The following is a 21,905-nucleotide window of genomic DNA, read 5'->3' as shown; positions in this document are numbered from 1 at the left end:
CTGCTTTCATTTCTTTTGAGATATACCTAGAAGTAGGATTGCTGGATCGTATGGTAATTCTGTGTTTAATTTTTTGAGGAATTGCCATATCATTTTCCATAGTGGCTGCACCATTTTACATTCCTGTAAGCAATGTACAGATTTCCATTTTCTCCACATCCTTGCCAACACTTAATTTCTCTTTTATAATAGCTATCCTAACAAGTGTGAAGGGATATCTCATTTGTGGGTTTGATTTTGCATTTCTCTATGAGTAGTTATGGTAGGCATCTTTTTGTGTGTTTATTGGCCATTTATATATATTCCTTAAAGAAATGTCTATTCAAGTCTTCTGTCTACTTTGGGGGGTTTTTTGTTGTTAAAATATAGGAGTTCTTTGTATATTATGGATATCAATCCTTTGTCAAATATATGATTTGTAAATATGTTCTATTCCACGGGTTTCCATTTCACTCTGTGGTTAGTGTCCTTGGCACAAAAGTTTGTAATTTTGATGAAGGCCAGCTTACCTGTTTTTTCTTTTGTTATCTGTGCTTTCGGTGTCATATCTAAGAAATCTTTGCTGGGGCACCTGGGTGGCTCAGTGCCTTTGGCTCAGGTTGTGATCCCAGGCCTGGGATTGAGTCTTGCATCAGGCTTTCCACAGGCAGCCTGCTTCTCCCTCTGCTTATATCTCTGCTCTCTCATGAATAAATAAAATCTTTTAAAAAAGAAAGAAATCTTTACCAAACCCAGTGTAATGAAAGTTTTCCCCTGTTTTCTTATAAGACCGTCTAAATTTTTTAGCTCTGTATTCTCTTGTACATTTTTAAGATTTCTCTTAAAATGGTTTTGCTATCTAAGGTTTCCCCCCATCCCCATTGGCTAAACAGTTAGAAAGAAGATCATTTCAGTCATCCTTTAGTGTTGACATTAAAAATTAAAACTTGGGCAGCCCAGGTGGCTTAGCGGTTTAGCGCCACCTTCAGCCCAGGGTGTGATCCTGGAGACCCTGGATCAAGTCCCACGTCGGGTTCCCTGCATGGAGCCTGGTTCTCCCTCTGTCTGTGTCTGTGCGCTCTCTCTCTGTGTCTCTCATGAATAAATAAATAAAATCTTTAAAAATAAGTAAATAAATAAGGCATGGAGATGACAAATACTATAGGAAATATAGTCAATGATGTAATAACATTGTATGATGACAGATTGTAACTATACTTACATGGTGAGCCTTGTGTAATGTATAGAATTATTGAATCAGTATGTTAATAAAATAAGTAAATAATTACGTCAGTCTTTTGATCCACTGGAATTTAAAAACCATAGTTATTTGATTACCTGTCTTGAAACATTAAAAACATAATATATAAACATGCTCCTTTTTTTTTTTTCAATTTTTATTTATTTATGATAGTCACAGAGAGAGAGAGAGGCAGAGACACAGGCAGAGGGAGAAGCAGGCTCCATGCACCGAGAGCCCGATGTGGGATTTGATCCCGGGTCTCCAGGATCGCGCCCTGGGCCAAAGGCAGGCGCCAAACCGCTGCGCCACCCAGGGATCCCAACATGCTCCTTTAGCAATTAGAAATTTTATCTTGATTCTTTTTTTTCCTCTTTTAGCTTGTATTTCTAATTCACAAAGCCACAGCATTTTATCTTGACATATTTTTATACTTAAAAGTACTTTATTAAGTATCCTTTCATACTTGTAAAACAAAATTTGAAATTTTTTATACTTTTCTGTGATCATAAGGCTCTGAGAAATACAATCTATAATATTCAGTTGATTCAAACATCAAAAACATACTTATTTCGATTAAAAATGAAACAGAAAAAAATGAAACCTAGAGAGTAAGATTTCATTGGGATTTCATGTGATTGAGGCTCTCCCCCCCCCAATTAGTTTTCATATGTCTGTGGAGGAATCTTAATGCTGAAGACAGTGTTTAGCATCATTTCCATGCACTGAGAAACATTGTTCATATAAATAAGTAGACAGTAATGAAAGGAGTTTAGCAGTGCCACTCAGTTTTTCTGGCTTATATGCCGAAAAACACTTGCCAAAATTATTTTTCAGGGTCTCTTAACTTGATTAGGTCTCTTTTTCAATTTTGTTGAAAGCAGAGAATTAGAAACCACCTCCCAAAGGACAGGATTTGCTGCCTAGCTTTGTCATTCAATTTAACAACACCTATACTAGTGTTTTTGTTTGGCTTTAGGAAGGTTTTTAAGGCCTTGAGGCAGTCCACAATAGGAAGATTTAGAATGAATGAGAGAAGACTTTCTTTTGTAAAATGAGAGAAAGGTGAATGAAAGAGGATGCCTTCTTAGGCAGATCAGTTTTAAGAAAAAGTACATGTGGAAGTTAAGAATCTGGAAATAGATTCCCATAAAATTTTTCTTAGTCTTGTTGTATTATTCCTAAGATGTAGATATTTGTTTAAAAAATAATACACCGGGATCCCTGGGTGGCCCAGCGGTTTGGTGCCCGCCTTTGGCCCAGGGCGTGATCCTGGAGACACGGGATCAAGTCCCACATCAGGCTCCCTGTGTGGAGCCTGCTTCTCCCTCTGCCTGTGTCTCTGCCTCTCTCTCTCTCTCTGTGTGTCTCTTAAGAATAAATAAATAAAACCTTTAAAAAAAATAAATAAAACATAAAAATAATACACCTACCTAAAAGTATAGGTATTCCTTTTTCAGACATCCTTATATATAGGTACAAAGATAAAAGTGATTAGCAAACCATACATATTACTAATACTTTATAAAGTACCTATCTAATTCTTAACACAAATCCTGTGGTTTAAATATCCTTATTTTACTTGTGAACCAGTAAGTATTCTGCTCAAAGCAAAATTAGATGACAGAATGTCCTGATAAAATGAAATGACTGTGTAAAGCCAGCCTAAGTGAAAGGGTATACTTATATTGCAGGTTTTCTTAAAATACTAACCATTTTTTCTAAAATTATCAATTTTCAGAGTAATATGGCATATAATTAGAGAGTTGTTAGGTACTTTTATCTTCTCATGTAAAAGTAGCCTTTATATGATTTCAGAGAAATGTGTGTGAACTTTTGAATACTTTATGACAGAACTTCTATAGCTCATAAAGCTGCCACTAAGAAACTCTATAGTCTGTTGAGTAAGAATAAAGTCATATAGAGAGAGCACTGTGGTTTTTACAACAGATTAACATACATATAAACAGTCTTTGAATTCAAGTGTTATATCATCTGGGGGAAACTGTGAAATAGATAGTAATAACTCCTTTTTGTCATCCAAGCCCAAATTACAATTCTCATGGTCCAGTTATTTTTAAAGTTGTTGCCAGTGGTTGCATGGCAGGCAATGGTTTGTGTATCTTTCTAATTTCTGTAGCCTTAAAGGAGTATTTAGTGTTATGAACTATTACAAATTTTTGTCAGTGGTGGAAAACTTTATTAGGCCACTTGCTGTGAAATAGAGCTATAAACCATCAATAAATCTTAGACTAGACATTGCTGGTATTTGTTTATCATAACATGATTGTTTTTTTTTATTTTTATTTTTTTATTTATGATAGTCACACAGAGAGAGATGAGAGAGAGGCAGAGGGAGAAGCAGGCTCCATGCACCAGGAGCCCGATGTGGGATTCGATCCCGGGTCTCCAGGATCGCGCCCTGGTCCCAAAGGCAGGCGCTAAACCGCTGCGCCACCCAGGGATCCCCAACATGATTGTTTTAAATACGATTATAGTTTCTTGGGGAGATACAGAATGATGCTGCATAAAAAGCAGTTGTTACAAACTTGTAATCAAAGAAAACTCTTAGGAGTTTAACTTGGGGATTTTATTTTATTTTATTTTTAAAGATTTTATTTATTTATTCATAGACACAGAGAGAGAGAGGCAGAAACACAGGGAGAGGGAGAAGCAGGCTCCATGCAGGGAGCCCAATGTGGGACTTGATCCCGGGTCTCCAGGATAACACCCCAGGCTGCAGGCGGCGCCAAACCACTGCGCCACCAGGGCTGCCCTAACTTGGGGATTTTAAAGAAAAACTTAGATCACTTTCTCAATTTTTCTTAAAGGATGGGTCTTCGGTTAAAGAAGTTGAAACCTACCACCGGACACGTGCTTCAAGGTCTTTGAGAAAAAATGCACAGAATTCTTCAGATTCTAGTTTTGATAAGAATATGGAAATAACAGAAAAACATTCTAATCGAAGGCATTTTACAAGGTAATACACGGTGGTTGAATGCTAATTTTAAATAGTTTTAAAGTAATTTAGGATTTAATTTTTTAAGTGTATTCTTGACCAGTCATCAAGATTCCAGGGTTACAAAATGTAATTTGAAATGAAATTGCCACAAATGAATGTTATTGACTTAAAATATTAATACGTAACCAGTTTTTATTTTCTTGTTCAAAGACAGTATTTGTGGTATGTGTGAGTATACCTGACAAAGTCGCTTGATAACTACTTATTTTTGTGATTTTTAACTTGCTTATGATGTGATTCTTCATACTTACACAAAGCCTCTGTTCAAAATAGTGGTTTATACTTGTGATCGCTTGCTATCAAGTATTTTGTTAATTCTGCGTCATTTATGAATTTGTATGTTGGTGTGCTTCTAAAGTAGTTTTCACATAGGAAGTGGAACATGATTTTTTTTTTTGACTTGTCTAAGGGTACGAGATGTTTTATACATATTTAAATTTCATTTCTCAAGAACCCTGAGGTAGATGGCATGAATTCCATTTTAATACTCAAGGAATTCTTTTCAGTGAATTAAGTAAGTTAGTAATTCAAGGAACTTGGGTTTGTTTGGTTTGAGGCATATTTAAATTTAATTAGCTAAAAATTCTTCACTTTTCCTCTCTTTGGTGGGCCTGACATAAATGGGGGAGGGTGCCAATTAGAATAAAATTTCTTTGATGAAATAATTGTTTTATTCTCATAAAATATTTCTCATACTGACTTAAAAGACTAGAACCCTCCTACTTTTTTTTTTTTTTAAAGACTTATTTATTTAAGTAATCTCTATGCCCAACATGGAGCTCAAACTCATGACCTGGAGATCAAGAGTCATATGCTCCACTGACCAAGCCAGCCAAGCACCCCTACATAGGACCCTCCTATTCTTAGGTAGACTTTATTTTGTGTAGCAGATTTTCCAGATAAGTGACATTGTGCCCTTTTAAGTTTGTTTTTTGTTAGTATTATTTAAATAGTCTTTCATTATGTATTTTAAAATTGGCATCATTTCATCCATTATTTATGGTGTGCTTACTACCGTATTTCGTAGGATCCAGGATAGCAACAATTGAAACACTCATTGTTTTATGAAACAGTAAAAAACAAAACACTGAAAGTTAAGCTATGACATTCCATCAGTTTTAAGACACATCCCAATTTCAGAGATGTTAAAATGGAGGGAAATGTAACTTAAAGAATTGATGAAGTACAGTTCAAGCTACCTAAGTATTTCTGAAAATTGAAGTCTTTTGGGGGTGGAGAAAGTGGCCCATGGGTTCTCTCCAAGAATTTTAGACTTTATTTCATGATCTGAAGAAAAAGTAAACATTCTAGATCGTCTAAATGGCTACCTTGTAGAGAATAGTCATAAAATTTCAGGCCCCATATTTGTATTTACAACTAAGTCGATACCAGCTAGTACTGCTTGAGTTAGCTCAGGTTTATGAGATAAAAACGGAGTCTGACCTTAATATATAAATGATGCTTTGAAGAGGAAGCCATGGATATGATGTCATAACATGCTGTTCATATGAAGATTTGGAGCACTTGAAATAAAGAGAAATACAAACATGATGTACAACATACCAAACGCAAAAGAAACTGATAGCAGTCTATCACATTCACAGAGCAAATGGCTATTTTGTTTCACCAAAACCTCATATGTTAATATTTTTGTTAGTGGTTTTGCTGGCTTATTTGTATAAAATGTAAATGAATTTCTCTCTAATTTGTCTTGTACATAGTCATAAAAATTTTAATGTTTGGGAGGCACCTGGGTTTCTCATTCAGTTAAACATCTCTTTATTTCAGCTCAGGTTATGATCCAGGGTCCTGGGATCGAAGTGCCACATTAGGCTCTGCACTCAGCAGGAAGTTTCCCTGAGGTTCCTCGCCCTCTCCTTTGCCCTTTCCCCTGCTCATTCTCACATGCATTCTCTCACTCTCAAATAAATAAATAGATCTTTAAAAAAAGAACTATTAAAAATTTAATGTTGGAAGTCCTTAAAGTCTGTACCTTTAAAAGTTAATGTAGCTTGCTCAAATATATGAAACATCATACTGTCCTTTATGCTCAAAAGGTATTAAAGGAGTATTAAAATAAGTGCTTTTTCAATCTAGATTTAAAGATGAGTGACTTTTATATTATATTATATTTTTAAATTTGATTCCTTTTACAATATATTGAATTGCTATCTTTTAAAGTTTATTTTTATTTTATTAGAGAGGGAGTGGGGAGGAAGAGGGAGAAAGAGGATCTTAAGCAGACTTCATGCTCAGTGTGGAACCTGACAGAGGGCTCCATCTCACAATCGTGAGATTATGACCTGAGCCACCTAGGCATCTCGAAAATTGTTCTTAAATAACAACTTTATGGAGATATAATTCACATACCATAAAATTCACAATATTAAGATGTATAATTCATTGGTTTTAGAATATTCACAATATTGTGCTACCATCGCTATTATCCAATTTCAGAACATTTTCATCACCCCAGAAAGAAGCCCTGTTATATTATCTCCCTCCTCCTTCTACCTTTCTTTCTTTTTTTTTTTTTCCTTCTCCCTTTCCACTGGCTCTTTGGAAATCACTAATCTACTTTCCATCTCTATGAATTTGCCTATTCTGGACATTTTATATAAATGGAATCATATTTATGTCTTTTTGTATCTGGCTTTTCACTTGGTATGATGTTTTTGAGGGTTCATTTTATTGTAGTACCTATCAGCACTTCATTCTTTTTTCACTGAATAAGCTTCCATTGCATAAATATATCATGTTTTGTTTATCCAGGCATTAGTTGATGGACATTTGGATTGTGGCTTTGTGATACTGTGAACATTGGTGCTCAGATTTTGTGTGGACATAGGGTTTTGATTGTTTGGGGCGATATATACCTAGGAGTGAATTGCTAGGTCAAATGGTAACTGTTTTAACATTGAGGATCTGCTGAACAGTTGGCTAAAGCAGCTGTACCATTTTACATGCCCATTAGCAGCGCATGAACGTTCTAATTTCTTCACATCCTAGTCAACACTTGTCATAGTCTGTCTTTTTGGTTTTAGCCATTTTAGGGGGTGTGAAAATACCTCATTGTGGTTCTGATTTATGTTTCCTTGGTTGTTAATGGCATTGAATATCTTTTCACGTGCTCGTTGGGCATTTATATGTCTTCTGTGAAGAACTTCTTAAAAATGATCTGTATATTCAGATTATTATTACAAAGACTGTTATATTACATAGTGACAACCTTTGGATCCGTTTGTACAGGAAGACTTAGATAAACCGACCCTTAGTTATTGTTGAATTTTGTTTTATGTAGTTTCCCGCTTCTTATCAGGGTGACCCCTTTTGCTCTTGCTAGTTTGCCTGACTGTAGTAGTCTTTTAACTTCCTTTGTGTCCCTCCATCCATTTTGTTTTCTATCTGAGGCTCAAAGACCAGGGGACCAAAACTGTTAGAATAATACAGAAAGAGTTGAGTGACTGTACCTGATAGCAGGATCTTATACCTCTTTGGTTCTGAAGTTCCTAACTAGGGCCCAGTAATCCTAGTTTTTAAGGGGGCATATGAAACCTCTAAAATAATGTATAAACTTGTATGTGTGTATGCAGTTTTCTAGGTAGAAAAGATCCATAGCTTTTATCAGATTTGCAGACACCTATTTTTGTAAATAGTTTCATTGGAACACAGCCATACCCATTTGTTCTATGGGTGTTTTCCTGCTTCAGTGTTAAAATTGTGTGAGTAGTTGTGACAGAGACTGTATGATTCACAAGCCTAAAACATTGACTACTACCTGTTTAAGAAGTTTTATCAACCCCTGTAAGGGCCAAGGTGCTTCCATTTCCCTATAGGTGAGAAGGAAGGAAGGAGAAAAGAGAGGAGGAAAGGCAGACAGACATTGTTTCAATCGTTATGTTTCTAGCATTTAATTGGGGCCTTGTTTATAGAAATCTAGACCTACGTGGTATGGAGGGAGGGGCTTCTTTATGAGAAATGTCTATGAGCCAATGAAAAACTAGGCCTTGACCTGTGGATGGATTGCGCGAATGTTTTATTTTGTTCTTGGTTCTTACCAAAAGAGATAATGAATGAATGATGACTTATATTGCTGTGAGAATACATGATCTAACTCTTCTAGATAAGATGATCCCATTTTATTTTAAAATGTCACATTTGAAATCCCATGTGTAACCAGCCCACTTGGAAATAGCTTGACACATAGGTTGATTAATAGATGTAGCTATCCAAGTATGGAAAATTGAGTCCCTAAAAATAAGTTAATGAAACATATTGTTTTGTTTGCTCAGTGGAAGAGAGGATACTTATTTTTTTTAAAGCCTTGGAAAGTATTCTTTCCAAATTCAGTAGATTCCGTCTGCCAGTTTGTAAGTAGGGTATCTGATTTACAAATGGGACTGTTTCTGCATGTGAATGATAATGCATGTCATACAGAGGTGGTAGCCAGCAAATGTTTTTAGAAGGAAATTAACATATCACCAAGAGACATTAGTTCTGTTTATAGTTATAAATATCTCAAGTATGTGGGATCACTATATCCCTGTGGTATAAAACACATTGTCTTGTTTTTGCTCAATACTTAAACTATAACTAAATACTTAGGCTACAGACATAATTTTTTTGTTTTAAGTAAGATATTTTGATTTGATTATTCTGTTTAACCAAGAGTTAATACATGTATCATTGCGTTTCACAACTGGGTTCTCAGACTTTGTTTAGCTGTAACTGACATAAGCATAGATATTCTAAAGCTTTTTGTTTTACAGTGGTTTTTAAGCTTTTAAGTATGAGTATTTACTCTCTAAGCTGATACATCTTTTTACCCTACTTTGTAGTGTTAGGAAACATAGGATTTGAAATTATGTCAATTATTTTGAATTATTTAATATATTTTTTCATATAGGCAATTGGCCAGACAGCAGGCTGATAAGAAAAAAGAAGAATGCAAAGAAGGTAAGTAATGTTAAAGACATTTCAAATTGAAAACATGTAATTCATATTTTGTTTACAGATGTATTGAGGTATATACAATAAATTGTGCATATTTAAAGTGTACAATTTGTTTGGTTTGACATAAGTATATACCATGAAACCACCACCACAGTCAGATAGTGAAGGTAACTGTCACTGCCAAAAACTTCTTCAGGCCTCTTTATATAATCACTCCCCCAGCTCCTTTCCAGACGTTCCATGCACCAGGTTTCCTGAGCAATCACCAGTCTACCTTCTATCACTGTAATTTAATTTTCATTTTCTAGTTTTGTATAAATGAAAATTATACAATTGCATTCTTTTTGTCTGGCCTGCTTTATCTCAGCATAATTACTTTGAGTATCATTCATGTGGTTGCATTTTCTTGCCAAATCCTCCATTATATAGATATACCACAGTTGTTTTTACCCCAGTTTTATTGTGATATAATTGACATATAACATTGTGTATGTTTAAAGTGTACAATACTTGTTGATTTGGTACATTTATATATCACAAAATGATTATCATAGCTTTAGCTAACACCAGCATCATGTCACATAATTACCATTTCTTTTTTGTGATGAGAACATTTAAGATCCACTCTCATAGCAACTTTGAAATGTATAATACAGTATTATTAACTATAATCTCTGTGCTATACATTATATCCTCAGAACTGACTTGTCTTATTGCTGGAAGTTTATGTTCTAAACAACATTCCTCCTTTTCCCTCACCTGCCAGTCCTTGTTAACTAACATTCTAGTCTCTATTTCTATGAATTTGGCTTTTTTTTTTTTTTTTTTTTTTTTTTTAAGATTCCACATTTAAATGATATCACACAACATTTGTTTTTCTCTGACTTTTTCACTTAGCATAATGCCCTCAGGGTCCATCCATGTTATTGCAAACAGCAGGATATTCTTCTTTCTCATGGCTGAATACTATTCTATTGTGTATGTGTATTTTACATCCTCTGTATCTATTCATTCATTGATGGACACTTAGGTTGTTTCCCATAATTTGCTTGTTCATCTTTTGGCGGACATTTGAGTTGTTTCCAGTTTGAAGCTATCACAAACCTTTGTTGGACATTTGTGTACAAATTTTATATAACATATCTTTCCTTTCTCTGGAGAGTGGAATGGCTGGATCATATGGTAGGTGTATGTTATAACTTTATTTTTGTTTTCTATTATTTTTAAGAAAGATAAGTTCAATGGGACACCTGGGTGGCTTTGCGGTATGGTGCCTGCCTTCAGCCCAGGGCGTAATCCTGGAGACCCAGAATCGAGTCCCATGTCTGGCTCCTTGCATGGAGCCTATTTCTCTGCCTATGTCTCTGCTTCTCTCTCATTAATTAATTAATTAATTAATTAATTAATTAAATCTTTAAAAAAAGATCAAGATACAATGATTTTGTTATGCCAGTCTAGCTGTTCAGTCCATTTTAGAATTGTTTTGTAAATGCCATTATTTAAAACGTTTGCATTTATTTTTATGAACACATCTTGAAGACAAAGTGATTCCAGTTACTCGGTCATTGAGGACGAGAAACATTGTTCAAACTAAAGAACACTTGCATGAAGAGAATGGTGACATTGAAGTTCGCCGTAGTTGTAGGATTAGAAGTCGCTACAGTAGTGTGAACCAGTCTGTGCTGTTTGACAAACTTATAACAAAGTAAGTAAAAATTATTTAGATCAAGATGATTTAACTGGCAAAACTTTGCTGGGGAGGGATCATAAATTTCAACTAGCTTAAATATTTAATACATTCAGCTGTGTAAAGCATAAAGGAAAATAAATTAGTAGAGGGCTTAGTAATAGTTCTATGTATGTATTTAAATTTCTTGGAAAGAAATTTTAGAATATTTTTACACATGGAAATCAATGCCTCATATAGATATATTTAAAATCCCAGCACTCAAAAAATACAATGGAAGAAAAATCAAGTCTTTAAAAATGTGTACTACTCTTAAAATTTTAGCTTCTGTTATCTCAATTTTCTTAAAGCACTGCCGAAGCTGTACTTCAGAAAATGGATGACATGAAGAAGATGCGTAGACAGAGAATGAGGGAACTTGAAGACTTGGGAGTGTTTAATGAAACAGAAGAAGTAAATATATCCTTCCTTAGCCCTGAAACTAGTGTAACATTGTGTGTCAACTATAGTTCAGTAAAAAAGAATATATATATATCTCCTTCCATATAAGGGATGATTTAATGATCTCCAGTTTAACCTTTTTTCTATGGTACCTATCCATTTTTTGATTGTTATTCATCATTTTCAACATTTTTAAACTGTCCAGCATTTTGATCTGTCACTAGTTATTGTTGGAGTTGTAAGAATTTATAACTGTAAATATCTTCATTTTAAGCAAGATAGGAAGACCCTACTGAATTTTTTTAATATACTAAATATTAATGGCTTTTGTTTAAACATTTTTAGGAGAATCTTAATGTGTACACAAGAGGAAAACAAAAAGGTATTCAAAGAACTGATGAGGAAACAACTGACAATCAAGAAGGCAGTGTGGGTTAGTCTTTTGTTCTACTTCTGGGTTTGAATTTCAGCACTTTTTATTTAGTAGGAAATAGCTTTTTTATTCAGAAGTTGTAACATTTATGGTACTTTGTGAGAGATTAAAGGATTGGTCAAAATGGAAAAGTGAGGGCAGTAGAGAGCTTAAAAGGATACTATGTCTTACTTGGGAAAGTACTTGAAATCAAACCTAAAGCAAATAAACCTGGTTTGCTTGTATGATACACCTGCAGATAACACACCTCTACCTGTTCTAGTTAAAAGGTGATTAAAATTGAATTTTGCTCTTCTGTTTAGAAATTACTACTGTGATTTATTAGAACTCTTAAGTGAAAACCAGTTTTCTGACATGGATTTTAAATATTTGGTGAGGGTGTTTCACATTTTCATAAGTAGATTGTTTGAGTTACACTTTATGTAACTAAGTAACAGCAAGAAGGTCTGGATGGAATTTAAAACTTTAAGAAAATGAAGGGAGGAGATACTCTAATTTCTCAACATGTGAAATTAACTTAGAAACTTAAGTATAGTCACTTATATATAATAATAAAATTAGCAATACCATAAACTTTAGTTTGATTCTACTGATACTAGCCTTTAAATGTATTTTCCTCCTTCCTTTTTTCCTTCCTCTGGTTATTTTTAATTTTACAATTTACTTCATTTTTTAAAATCTTCATTTAATGTTGCAAATGCATTAACATATAATTTCTATGAACAATCTAGAAGTAAATAAATTTTTAGAGAAGGGTCTCTTTCTTCCTCAGTACCACTGTGTTAAAAATTGTTAATATTTTGGTGAGTGTCTTGAAAGTAAATGTTTTTTAAATGTAGAATCATCTGAAGAGGGTGAAGACCAAGAAGATGATGATGGTGAAGATGAAGATGATGATGATGAAGAGGATGGGGAAGAAGATAATCAGAAACGATATTATCTTAGACAGAGAAAAGCTACTGTGTACTACCAAGCTCCACTGGAAAGTAAGTGCTATATAAATTTTTTTCCGGGAGAAGCTGTAAATATATTACCTTTATCTTTACTGACTTTTTCTCTGTTATTCTTATTTTTCATGTTTTCATTTTGCAGAATACTCATGGCTGTTGTCTTTAATAAACTATCCTAAATGTGCAAGAAAGTTAGATGTTATCCTTGACCAAAGCAATTAATGGGCTATTTTGAAATTTCATGTCTGTCTTTAATTATTTGAGATTTATTTATTCATATTTTACAGCTTTCTACTTAGTTTATTTTGCCACTTTGTGTAAATAGGACTGGTTTTGATTTATGTTGATGTTGTACCTCAGTACTCATGAACAAATATATGCAGGGCTGATAACCAGCTGTTATGCATCAGTATAATCATAATGGTTGTTTATGGCCAGTGTATGTTTTGGTTGGTTGGTGTCTGCTATACATATTTTCAACAGCAACCCTGCAGATGTAAATGATTTAAAACGTGAAAAGTAAAACAGTGTAAGTAAGGTAGATATGTACTAGTGTTTTCATGAAAGGCAGCACCTTTGTATTTAGATGAAGACCAAAATTATCTTCATACGTGTTTATATGTCACATACCTTTTCTTCTTTTTAGAACCACGTCACCAGAGAAAGCCCAACATATTTTATAGTGGCCCAGCTTCTCCTGCAAGACCAAGATATAGATTATCCTCTGCTGGACCAAGAAGTCCTTATTGTAAACGAATGAACAGGTTTGGTTCTGACGTAGTGATTGATTTATGACAACATAATTGTGGCTATGTTAGTGTAGGATTCTAGAGTCTTAGGATTGGGTATATCCAAGTAAGATTCTAGAATCATATATTTGGGAGAGTTAGCTCAATGCTTATAGTGCTCTTATCACTACTACCACTGATTAGTTTTTGCTTTTGCTTCCATTAATAGAAATTGTTAATAACTACCATGGTAAGGTAGTTGATTCTATTGTTCCACAACTTAATAATAGAGGCTACCTTTGCTTCAGTGTTTACTGTATTCCTGGCTTGGTGTTAAGCATCTTACGTAGACTGTTTCATTTAATCTTCACATTGCTCAAGTGTAGGTCTTGTCTTCCACATAGTATCACAGACATATTTCCTCACTATGACAAACATTCTAGGTTATATAACTTTCTAGACTTTTCATGATGGTGACCATCCTTTTCTGGGTCGGTTTTTTTTTTTTTCCAAATTTTATTTCCACTTTTTAAAAATCCATTTCTCTCTTACATAGGAAATATTAATCTTCTTTGATCATTCAGATTATTTGTAGGTTTTTTTTACTTCTACATCATAACATTTGTTGGTTGTCATATTTAAGTCCAAAGAGGGAACTCTCCTTATTTTCTCATTCACCCAAGTAATAAAATATTTTCTGATTCATTACAACTTTCTGGATAATAGTAACATTATAGTAGTTCATGAATGAGAGAGTTTGTTGGTGAAGATGAAAGAAGGCAGAAAAAAATGACATTGTGGTACTTTTTCCTAATATTAATTTGCTCAGCGGTAAGACTGAAATCCTACGAGACTTCAACTGTTTGCACAGTTCTTGGAAGTCTCCTCATTGAAGCAGATTATCTGATCAGGAAAAGCAACACTTTTATAGGCACTGACAAATTCTTCTAGGAAAAATATGAAATACTACTGTGTCTCTGGGTCTTTTAATTTCATTGAGTGTCAAAACATCACAAATGTGCACATTTCTAGATTTCCTGTTCTGTCATCCCTTTTCATGCATACATACAGAGCCCAGAAGGATGGAGGATGAGGGGGCAACCTATCAGGGCTGCCCAAGATAAATTGCACTTGAAAGGATGCCACACTGTCATTTCTTTTCATAGGCCCCTTAGGGTATTGTTAAAGACCAGTATTTTGGTAGTGAAACCTAATGATCTTCAGAAAAGCAGGGTACAATGTAATGTTCCCTGGAATCCCCACCAAACATAAGGTCCGGGGTAGCTGTCTTGGTTGCCTGCCTCAGAGGACAAACCTCTCTATTAGATCCAACAGAAGTGAAAGGCTGGCACTTTGAGATTTAGTTTCTTCCATTTTTAATGGATATATGTTTGTGGAAGTAACGTACTTAATGATTGCCTGCCTCTGTACTTACCACCTACAATATATCTTACGGCAGGTAGGAATATTTTTTTGCCCATTTGGTGCTCAAGTTCCCATATCTGGTTCACGGAGTCTACCCTTTATGGAAAGCATTTCATAGCTCTTTGAGTAGAGGATTTTTTTTTTTTTTTTCACTACAATTTAACAGATGTTTGAGTACTACCATGTGCTGAGCACTATATATATAAAAATGACTTAAGTCAGGATTCCTGCCCTTGGCTCTTGTAGACTACAAGATTCTAACATTTTTTTATGTATGTATTTTATTAATTTTTTTCTTTAGGTGTAGTTGACACATGATGTTATATGAGTTTCAGTTATACAACATAGTGATTCAGCAACTGTATGTTATGCTATGGTCACCACAAGTGTAGCTACCATCTGTTACTATAATAATGCTATTAAAATACTATTGACTATACTCTCCATACCATACCTTTTTTTTTTTTTTTTTAATTTATTTATTTATGATAGTCACAGAGAGAGAGAGAGAGAGGCAGAGACACAGGCAGAGGGAGGAGAAGGCTCCATGCACCGGGAGCCCGACATGGGATTCGATCCCGGGTCTCCAGGATCGCGCCCTGGGCCAAAGGCAGGCGCTAAACCACTGCGCCACCCAGGGATCCCACCATACCTTTTTAAAAAAAAAAAAATATTTATTTATTCATGAGAGACCGGGGGAAGGAGGCAGAGACACAGGCAGAGGGAGAAGCAGGCTCCATGCAGGAAGCCTGATGTGGGACCCAATCCCAGGACCCCAGGATCCTGAGCCGAAGGCAGACGCACTTAACCACTGAGCCACCCAGGCGTCCCACCATACCGTACCTTTAACTCCTGTAACTTATTCATCCATTATTGGAAGCCTGAATCTCCCACTCCTGGTCACCCATTTTGCTCATCCCCCTCTCTCACACCCTCCCCACTGGGTCTGGCAATCATCAGTTCTCTGTATTTATAAGTCTGAGTCTCCTTTTTGTTTATGCATTCTGATACATTTAAATTAAAGTATGAACTAAGAGATTCAAATTGTACCCTGAGTCACATTATTTGACTTAATGATTTTGGTTTTGGTTTTGATAGCTTTGTAAAGATTTTTGCTTTTTGATAATAGTTTTATTGATATGATTCGCATACCATATAGTTTACCCATATAAAGTGTACAATTCAAGGGCTTTTAGTATTTTTACAGTTGTGCAGCCTAAACAGCACCATAAACAATTTTAGAACATTTTTCTTGCTTCAGAAAGAAACAGTATGCCCTTTAGTTATCTCTAATCCCCCCTCATTCTGTACCCCCAGCCTTAAGCAACCAGTAATCTATTTTTTGTCTCCATAGATTTGCCAATTCGAGGTATTTCATTTATGTGCATTCTCTTGTGAGTGGCTTCTTTCACTTGGTACAACATTTTCAAGGTTCATCCACATTTAGCATGTACCAGTGTTTCATTTTTTTATTACCAAATACAATTCCATTGTATAAATATACCATATTTTGCTTACCCATTTATCAGTTGATGGACATTTGGGTTGTTACTACTTTTTGGCTACAGTGTATAATGCTACCATGAACATTTGCGAACTACTTTTTGTGTGGACTTATGTTTTCACTTTTCTTAAGTATGTACCTAGAAGTGGAATTGCTAGATCAAATGCTCACTATATTTGCTATTTCAAGGAATTGTCAGATTATTTTCCAGAATGGCTTCTTTATTTTATGTCCCCACAAGCAATGTATGAGAGTTCCAGTTTCTCCACATCTTAATTAACATTTATTATCTGACCTTTTGTAGGTTTTTTTTTTTTTTAAGGTTCCTTTCCTGATTTTATTATTTTTTTTTTATTGGAGTTCAATTTGCCAACATATAACATATCACCCAGTGCTCATCCCATCAAGTGCCCCCCCAGTGTGCATACCCAGTCACCCCAATCCCCCGCCCACCTCCCTTTCCACCACTCCTTGTTCGTTTCCGAGAGTTAGGAGTCTCTCATGTTCTGTCATCCTCACTGATATTTTCACTCATTTTCTCTCCTTTCCCCTTTATCTGACCTTTTGAATATAGCCCTTTAAACTTTGGATTTTTTGGTAACACCCTTGCCAAGACTGTGTAAACATCTCTTCCCCTTTAATAACCTTAATGGTAATTTTGCTCAGTCTTTTTACGTTTTCTTGAAGAGACCAGCATGTGTATACTTTATATCCTACTTCATCCACATAGGCATGGAAACAAAACACACATCCAAAGAATCATTTGAACATTGCTCTTGGTATCCATGTCAAATGGTCAAGAAACCTTGCACCCACAGCACAGGATCTTCTGGTATACTTAGCAGAGCTTCAGAAATGCTGCCTTTAAACAGGATTTTCTTTCTTAACGATTGCTAACCTCTACTCATCTAAGATTTATTCTTTAGCTTCAGTCTGCGGTTTCTGGAACAAGCCTAGTCCCTTTGAACATGAAGGTAACATAAAAGTACAATTCCTTCACCTGTTATCAAAGTGTTAGAACTGCCAATTCTAGACACTGATTAGATTCACAGTGCTGATCCAGTGCTTATCCATGCCAAAAAATCAAATGTTTTTAAAAAACAAAGTGGAAAAAAATGAGTGAATGTGGGTATGTGTGTTTAGAATCTTTTTAAAACTGAAATAATGGGTTTTTTACAGTATAGAGTTATGAAGAACCAGGACCCATAACCAGGACTGCCCAGATTGCAAGTCCGGTTCTTCCATTTATTAGTGACCTTTAGCAAGCTATTTAACCTCTCTTGTTTCGTTTTGACCCATAGAATGAGGAGATGATACTATCTCACACTATTGTGAGAATTAAATGAGTTAATACATGTAAAGCATTTAGAATACTATCTGGCTCATATTGAGTGCTATTTTTGTTATAACTATTTCAGTGCTTAAAAATCCTACCTACTTTGCAAACCAAATGGAAAATTGTTTCAGTCCTCAGGTTTTTTTGTTTGCCTATAACTGTTTTTTGGTTTGTGAAATAAACAACTGGAAATCACCATTGTATATAGAATGTGGATTTTTGAAATAGAAAGACAAAGGTTTGAATTCTGACACCATCATTGCCTAATTTTGAGCAAATTTGAACTGTGAGTCAACCACACTAGCCCCAACTCTAAATGAGCATGCCAATATGTACTTGTCCAAAATTTAATTAAGATTAAATGAGGTAATATGTCTACCTGGAACAAGAAGTTCTTAATAATTATTAATCCTTTTTATTGTGAAGTTGGTCTTAATTATGTGAATACATACTGAATTCACATGCAGTTATGTGAATTATGTGCTTACAAGTTAGAGTCTTTGTAATATTAATGGGAATATTAAATAAATTTGTCTCATATAAAATTGCAGACTCTCTTTTAAAATTGCAGTAGAGGATCCCTTCTCATTTATATCTGTGTTTCCATAACCCCTATCCAAAGTCCTTGGGGCTATTTGTGTTTCAGAAATCAGGTTGAAGGGAATGGGGAAGTCACGAAGGTAATGTGCAATATTAACATCTCTAAGGGTATCTGGGCTAGTACCACCTAGTCAGGTATGTTTTATAGTAGAACATATGCATAATCATAATAAATGGAACAAATAGAGGCTATGAATTGCCTTTTAAGATATTTCAGATCCTCCTATGTGAATAGTGGGAAAACTTGTTTGCAGAGAACAAGATTCTGGACTTACATTATACAGATAATATATTGTGAACCTTTTATATTTTTGGAAATACCTATTTAACCGTGATTGCACTCTAACTCAGGAAGAGCTCTAGACCCTGAGCCAATAGAATGATTAAAGGTTTTCCTATCTAGATCCTTTGTCTTTCCTGTCGGTCTTTTGCAACAATACAAAGGTAGAAGTAATAGAAAATCTTTTCAGTATTTGTAGCCCTTGGCATCTTAGTTAATACTACCAACCAGCCTAAGAATTTGGGGAAATTAAGGCTTTTATGGTTTCGGTAACACATCCATATTTACACAGCTATTAAGTGGCAGTTATGAATTTACACTTGGTGATGTGCTGTAGATAAAAGGCCATCTTATTTCTCACTGTTTCCTAGTATTTTTTAACTTCTTGATCCTTTTTGGTTTACATAAAAATTTGCATGTTCTCCTTTTAAGGTTGACATTTCAAAAGGCGAGTCCCTTCTGAATGTGAAATTGTATATACCATAATACTGAAAATACTTTCTGAAATTACAGTCCCAAAGAGTCTAATACCCTCTTTTCCTCACCTTACTCTTTGGGAATAATGGATTTCTATTAAGACTAAGAAGTCATTCTGCCTGGACTGTGTCCTATCATAGTGAACATGTGATTGTCACCTCTAGCACAGCCTGTCTCCCCTCCCCCCCTTTCTCTCAGTTATCCACATCTTTTAAAGACTTCAAAAGATTCAACCAACAAAGCCTACTTCATTGGTTCAGCAATGTATTAGTGTTATAATAAACCTTTTTGGATCCTTAGGTATTTCTGATGTTTGCATCTTATGCCCCTGCTTTTCCTGCCCTCCTTCGTCATGATTTCAGCTTTCCTCTCTGCTTTAGGCGAAGGCATGCGATCCACAGTAGTGACTCTACTTCATCTTCCTCTTCTGAAGATGAACAGCACTTTGAGAGGCGAAGAAAAAGGAGCCGTAATAGAGCCATCAACAGGTAAGTGTCATACTGATGCCTTTTAAAACTACAAACTTTTTTTTAAGTGATGAGAAGGCTGAATAATTTGGGAATAAATATAACTTGACCAAATTTCAGAATTACTAAGAGGTTAACATATAAACCAGAATGCCATCTTGTTTGAAATACCTGTATTTGAAACTAGCAATAGATTTTTTTCTTACACAAACATTGTATAGCTCAAAATGGTGCTTGGTTAACGCTCACTTGAGGAAATAACTTTTTTTTTCAAATATATTTTTTCTATTTATAATAATTTAATAGTACATTCTTATTGTAAAACTCCTTAGGAAAATTAAGGAGTTTACTCATTTCATAGCTCTTTGTAGTGTAAGTTCATAAGTTCATATATAATTTCATAGCAAGGATAATAATGCCCATTCTACAGATATGAGTGGGTGAGTGAAAAATGCAATGCCGCTATCCTAATAAAATATTTTTATAAAGTAGAAAAAATGTTCAATGAAACAATTAGAACATAAAAGTTGAAGAGGTATGCAACCCAACCATTCTTTGTATCCTAAGCTCTGTTCTTTGATAACATTAGATCTTCCCTGATGTGGTAGTCACTTGTTAACACGTGGCTACTAAGCACTTGAAATGTAGCTAATCTGAATTGAGAAATGTTACAATTTTTTTCAAAAATATACTCTTGGATTACAAAGATTTAGTACAAGAATATAAATTATCTCAATTTTGTAAATATTTTGTGTATTGAAACAGTAACGTTTTAGATAAGTAAAGTATATTATTAAAATTAGTTTTAAAATTTTGTTTAGTGTGTCTAATACAAAATTTTGACTTGCATTTCATTTCTGTTGGCAGCATTAAGTTGTTAGATCATCCACAACCTGTATTATTTAGGCTACTTGGATTTTTCTTTACCTTCATTCCTAGAAATGTGCATCTAATCCTATGGACTTTATAGCATACATTTCTATTAAGAATTATTTAAGAAATGCCTTTTAAAAAGCCCAATTGAAAAAATGTCCATCTCAGATTTCACAGTGTAAATTTCTTATGGAGTCTGGGGCTAGCAGGAGCTGGCCCTCGAGTGGTTCTGGAGTACTTTTACTCATGTTCAGCTGTAGCACTTAGGTGCTCTGATGTGTTTCAGCCTCCAGCATGAGCCGTTTGCATTCTCCATCTATAAAACATATTCTTCTAGGTGTATTCTGTGTAATCTACCATAACTGTTTTTTGAAAGTAGCTAAAAAAAAAAAAAAAAGCAATGATTCATTCTTGCAGGATTGATGTGGATCCAAATGCTTGGTGGACTGTGAATGTTTTGCTGAGAGGTATAGTAGCAGAGTTGTTGCAGATCTGGAGACACACTGCTTTGGTTTGAGTCCTAGATATGCCACTTACTAGTTGTGTACTTTGGGCATTTTTTTTTTGGTAAGGTTTTATTTATTCATAGAGACACACAGAGAGAGAGAGAGGCAGAGACACAGGCAGAGGGAGAAGCAGGCACCATGCAGAGAGCCTGACATGGGACTCGATCCAGGGTCTCCAGGATCACCCCCTGGGCTGCAGGCGGCGCCAAAGTGCTGTGCCACCGGGGCTGCCCTACTTTGGGCATTTTATTTAACCTTCTTGCGCCTCAGTTTTCTTTTAAAATAAGGGAAATAATAATACTCCTTAAGACTATTGTGAAGACTTAACAAATTATTACACATAAAGCCACCTAAAGCAGCCTGGCAATAGTAAATACTCTGTATATGTGAAACACAGTCATTATAAAGTATATTGATACTGGATTCCCAAACATGAATTACCTTACGGTGCTGTGGCATCTTGAACACTGGTCTTTCATTTGACTGTATATCTTTAATAATAAAACTTCAGAGATAAATATTTCCAACATTGAAGTTCTCAACGTAAAGAAGCAAATGAGGAAGTTGAAATACATAACTTCACAATTGCTGTGTTTGAAATTTAACTTTTTAATTTTTAAGAAAAATTTCCATATTCTAACATGGAATTTGGGGGAGAAAGGTGAACTGATGGGTGTTTTTAAAAATCTTTTCTAATTAGGTGCCTTCCACTAAATTTTCGGAAAGATGAATTAAAAGGAATTTATAAAGATAGAATGAAGATTGGAGCAAGTCTTGCAGATGTCGATCCAATGCAACTAGATTCTTCAGTGAGTACTATCTTGAAATGTATATTTGAACATATATACTGTTTGTTTTAGTTTAGTTTTAAAGTTAAAGTAACCAACTTCCTTTAATTCAGAAACTTTACAGACCTTTTTGTTTTCTTTTCAAATCTTCAGGCTACAGCTAAAATGCTGTTACTCAGTTGACTGTGTATGGGTTGAGTATAGTTTAGGGATGGA

The 21,905-nt window shown here is 34.9% G+C and overlaps 2 protein-coding genes across 4 annotated transcripts in view; one reads left to right on the top strand and one right to left on the bottom strand.

Annotated features, from left to right (window-relative positions):
- The window catches only part of NTAQ1 (N-terminal glutamine amidase 1), a 226,803-nt gene extending 205,428 nt beyond the window's left edge, over positions 1–21,375 (bottom strand). The window contains exons 1-2 of one of the 2 annotated variants that reach the window (XM_025451065.3): positions 21,343–21,375; positions 5,685–5,764 (exon numbers count right to left, since the gene is read on the bottom strand). In XM_025451065.3, coding sequence (XP_025306850.1) covers positions 5,685–5,764; positions 21,343–21,360 — 98 coding nt within the window. In that variant the 5' untranslated portion in view covers positions 21,361–21,375. Of the gene's footprint in view, positions 1–5,684; positions 5,765–13,335; positions 13,477–21,342 lie in introns of those variants that run through there. The other variant, XM_049092704.1, reaches the window with a different exon arrangement.
- Positions 1–21,905, top strand: part of ATAD2 (ATPase family AAA domain containing 2) — a 74,795-nt gene that overhangs the window by 16,420 nt on the left and 36,470 nt on the right. For both annotated transcript variants that reach the window (XM_035696996.2, XM_025451057.3), the window contains exons 2-10: positions 4,051–4,199; positions 9,148–9,197; positions 10,734–10,899; positions 11,232–11,334; positions 11,668–11,755; positions 12,595–12,741; positions 13,352–13,469; positions 19,436–19,543; positions 21,602–21,710. In XM_035696996.2, coding sequence (XP_035552889.1) covers positions 4,156–4,199; positions 9,148–9,197; positions 10,734–10,899; positions 11,232–11,334; positions 11,668–11,755; positions 12,595–12,741; positions 13,352–13,469; positions 19,436–19,543; positions 21,602–21,710 — 933 coding nt within the window. In that variant the 5' untranslated portion in view covers positions 4,051–4,155. The remainder of the gene's footprint in view (positions 1–4,050; positions 4,200–9,147; positions 9,198–10,733; positions 10,900–11,231; positions 11,335–11,667; positions 11,756–12,594; positions 12,742–13,351; positions 13,470–19,435; positions 19,544–21,601; positions 21,711–21,905) is intronic.

This window comes from Canis lupus, chromosome 13, assembly GCF_003254725.2.
Source record: "Canis lupus dingo isolate Sandy chromosome 13, ASM325472v2, whole genome shotgun sequence".
Taxonomy (NCBI): domain Eukaryota; kingdom Metazoa; phylum Chordata; class Mammalia; order Carnivora; family Canidae; genus Canis; species Canis lupus.
This window is presented reverse-complemented; position numbering and strand designations above follow the sequence as displayed.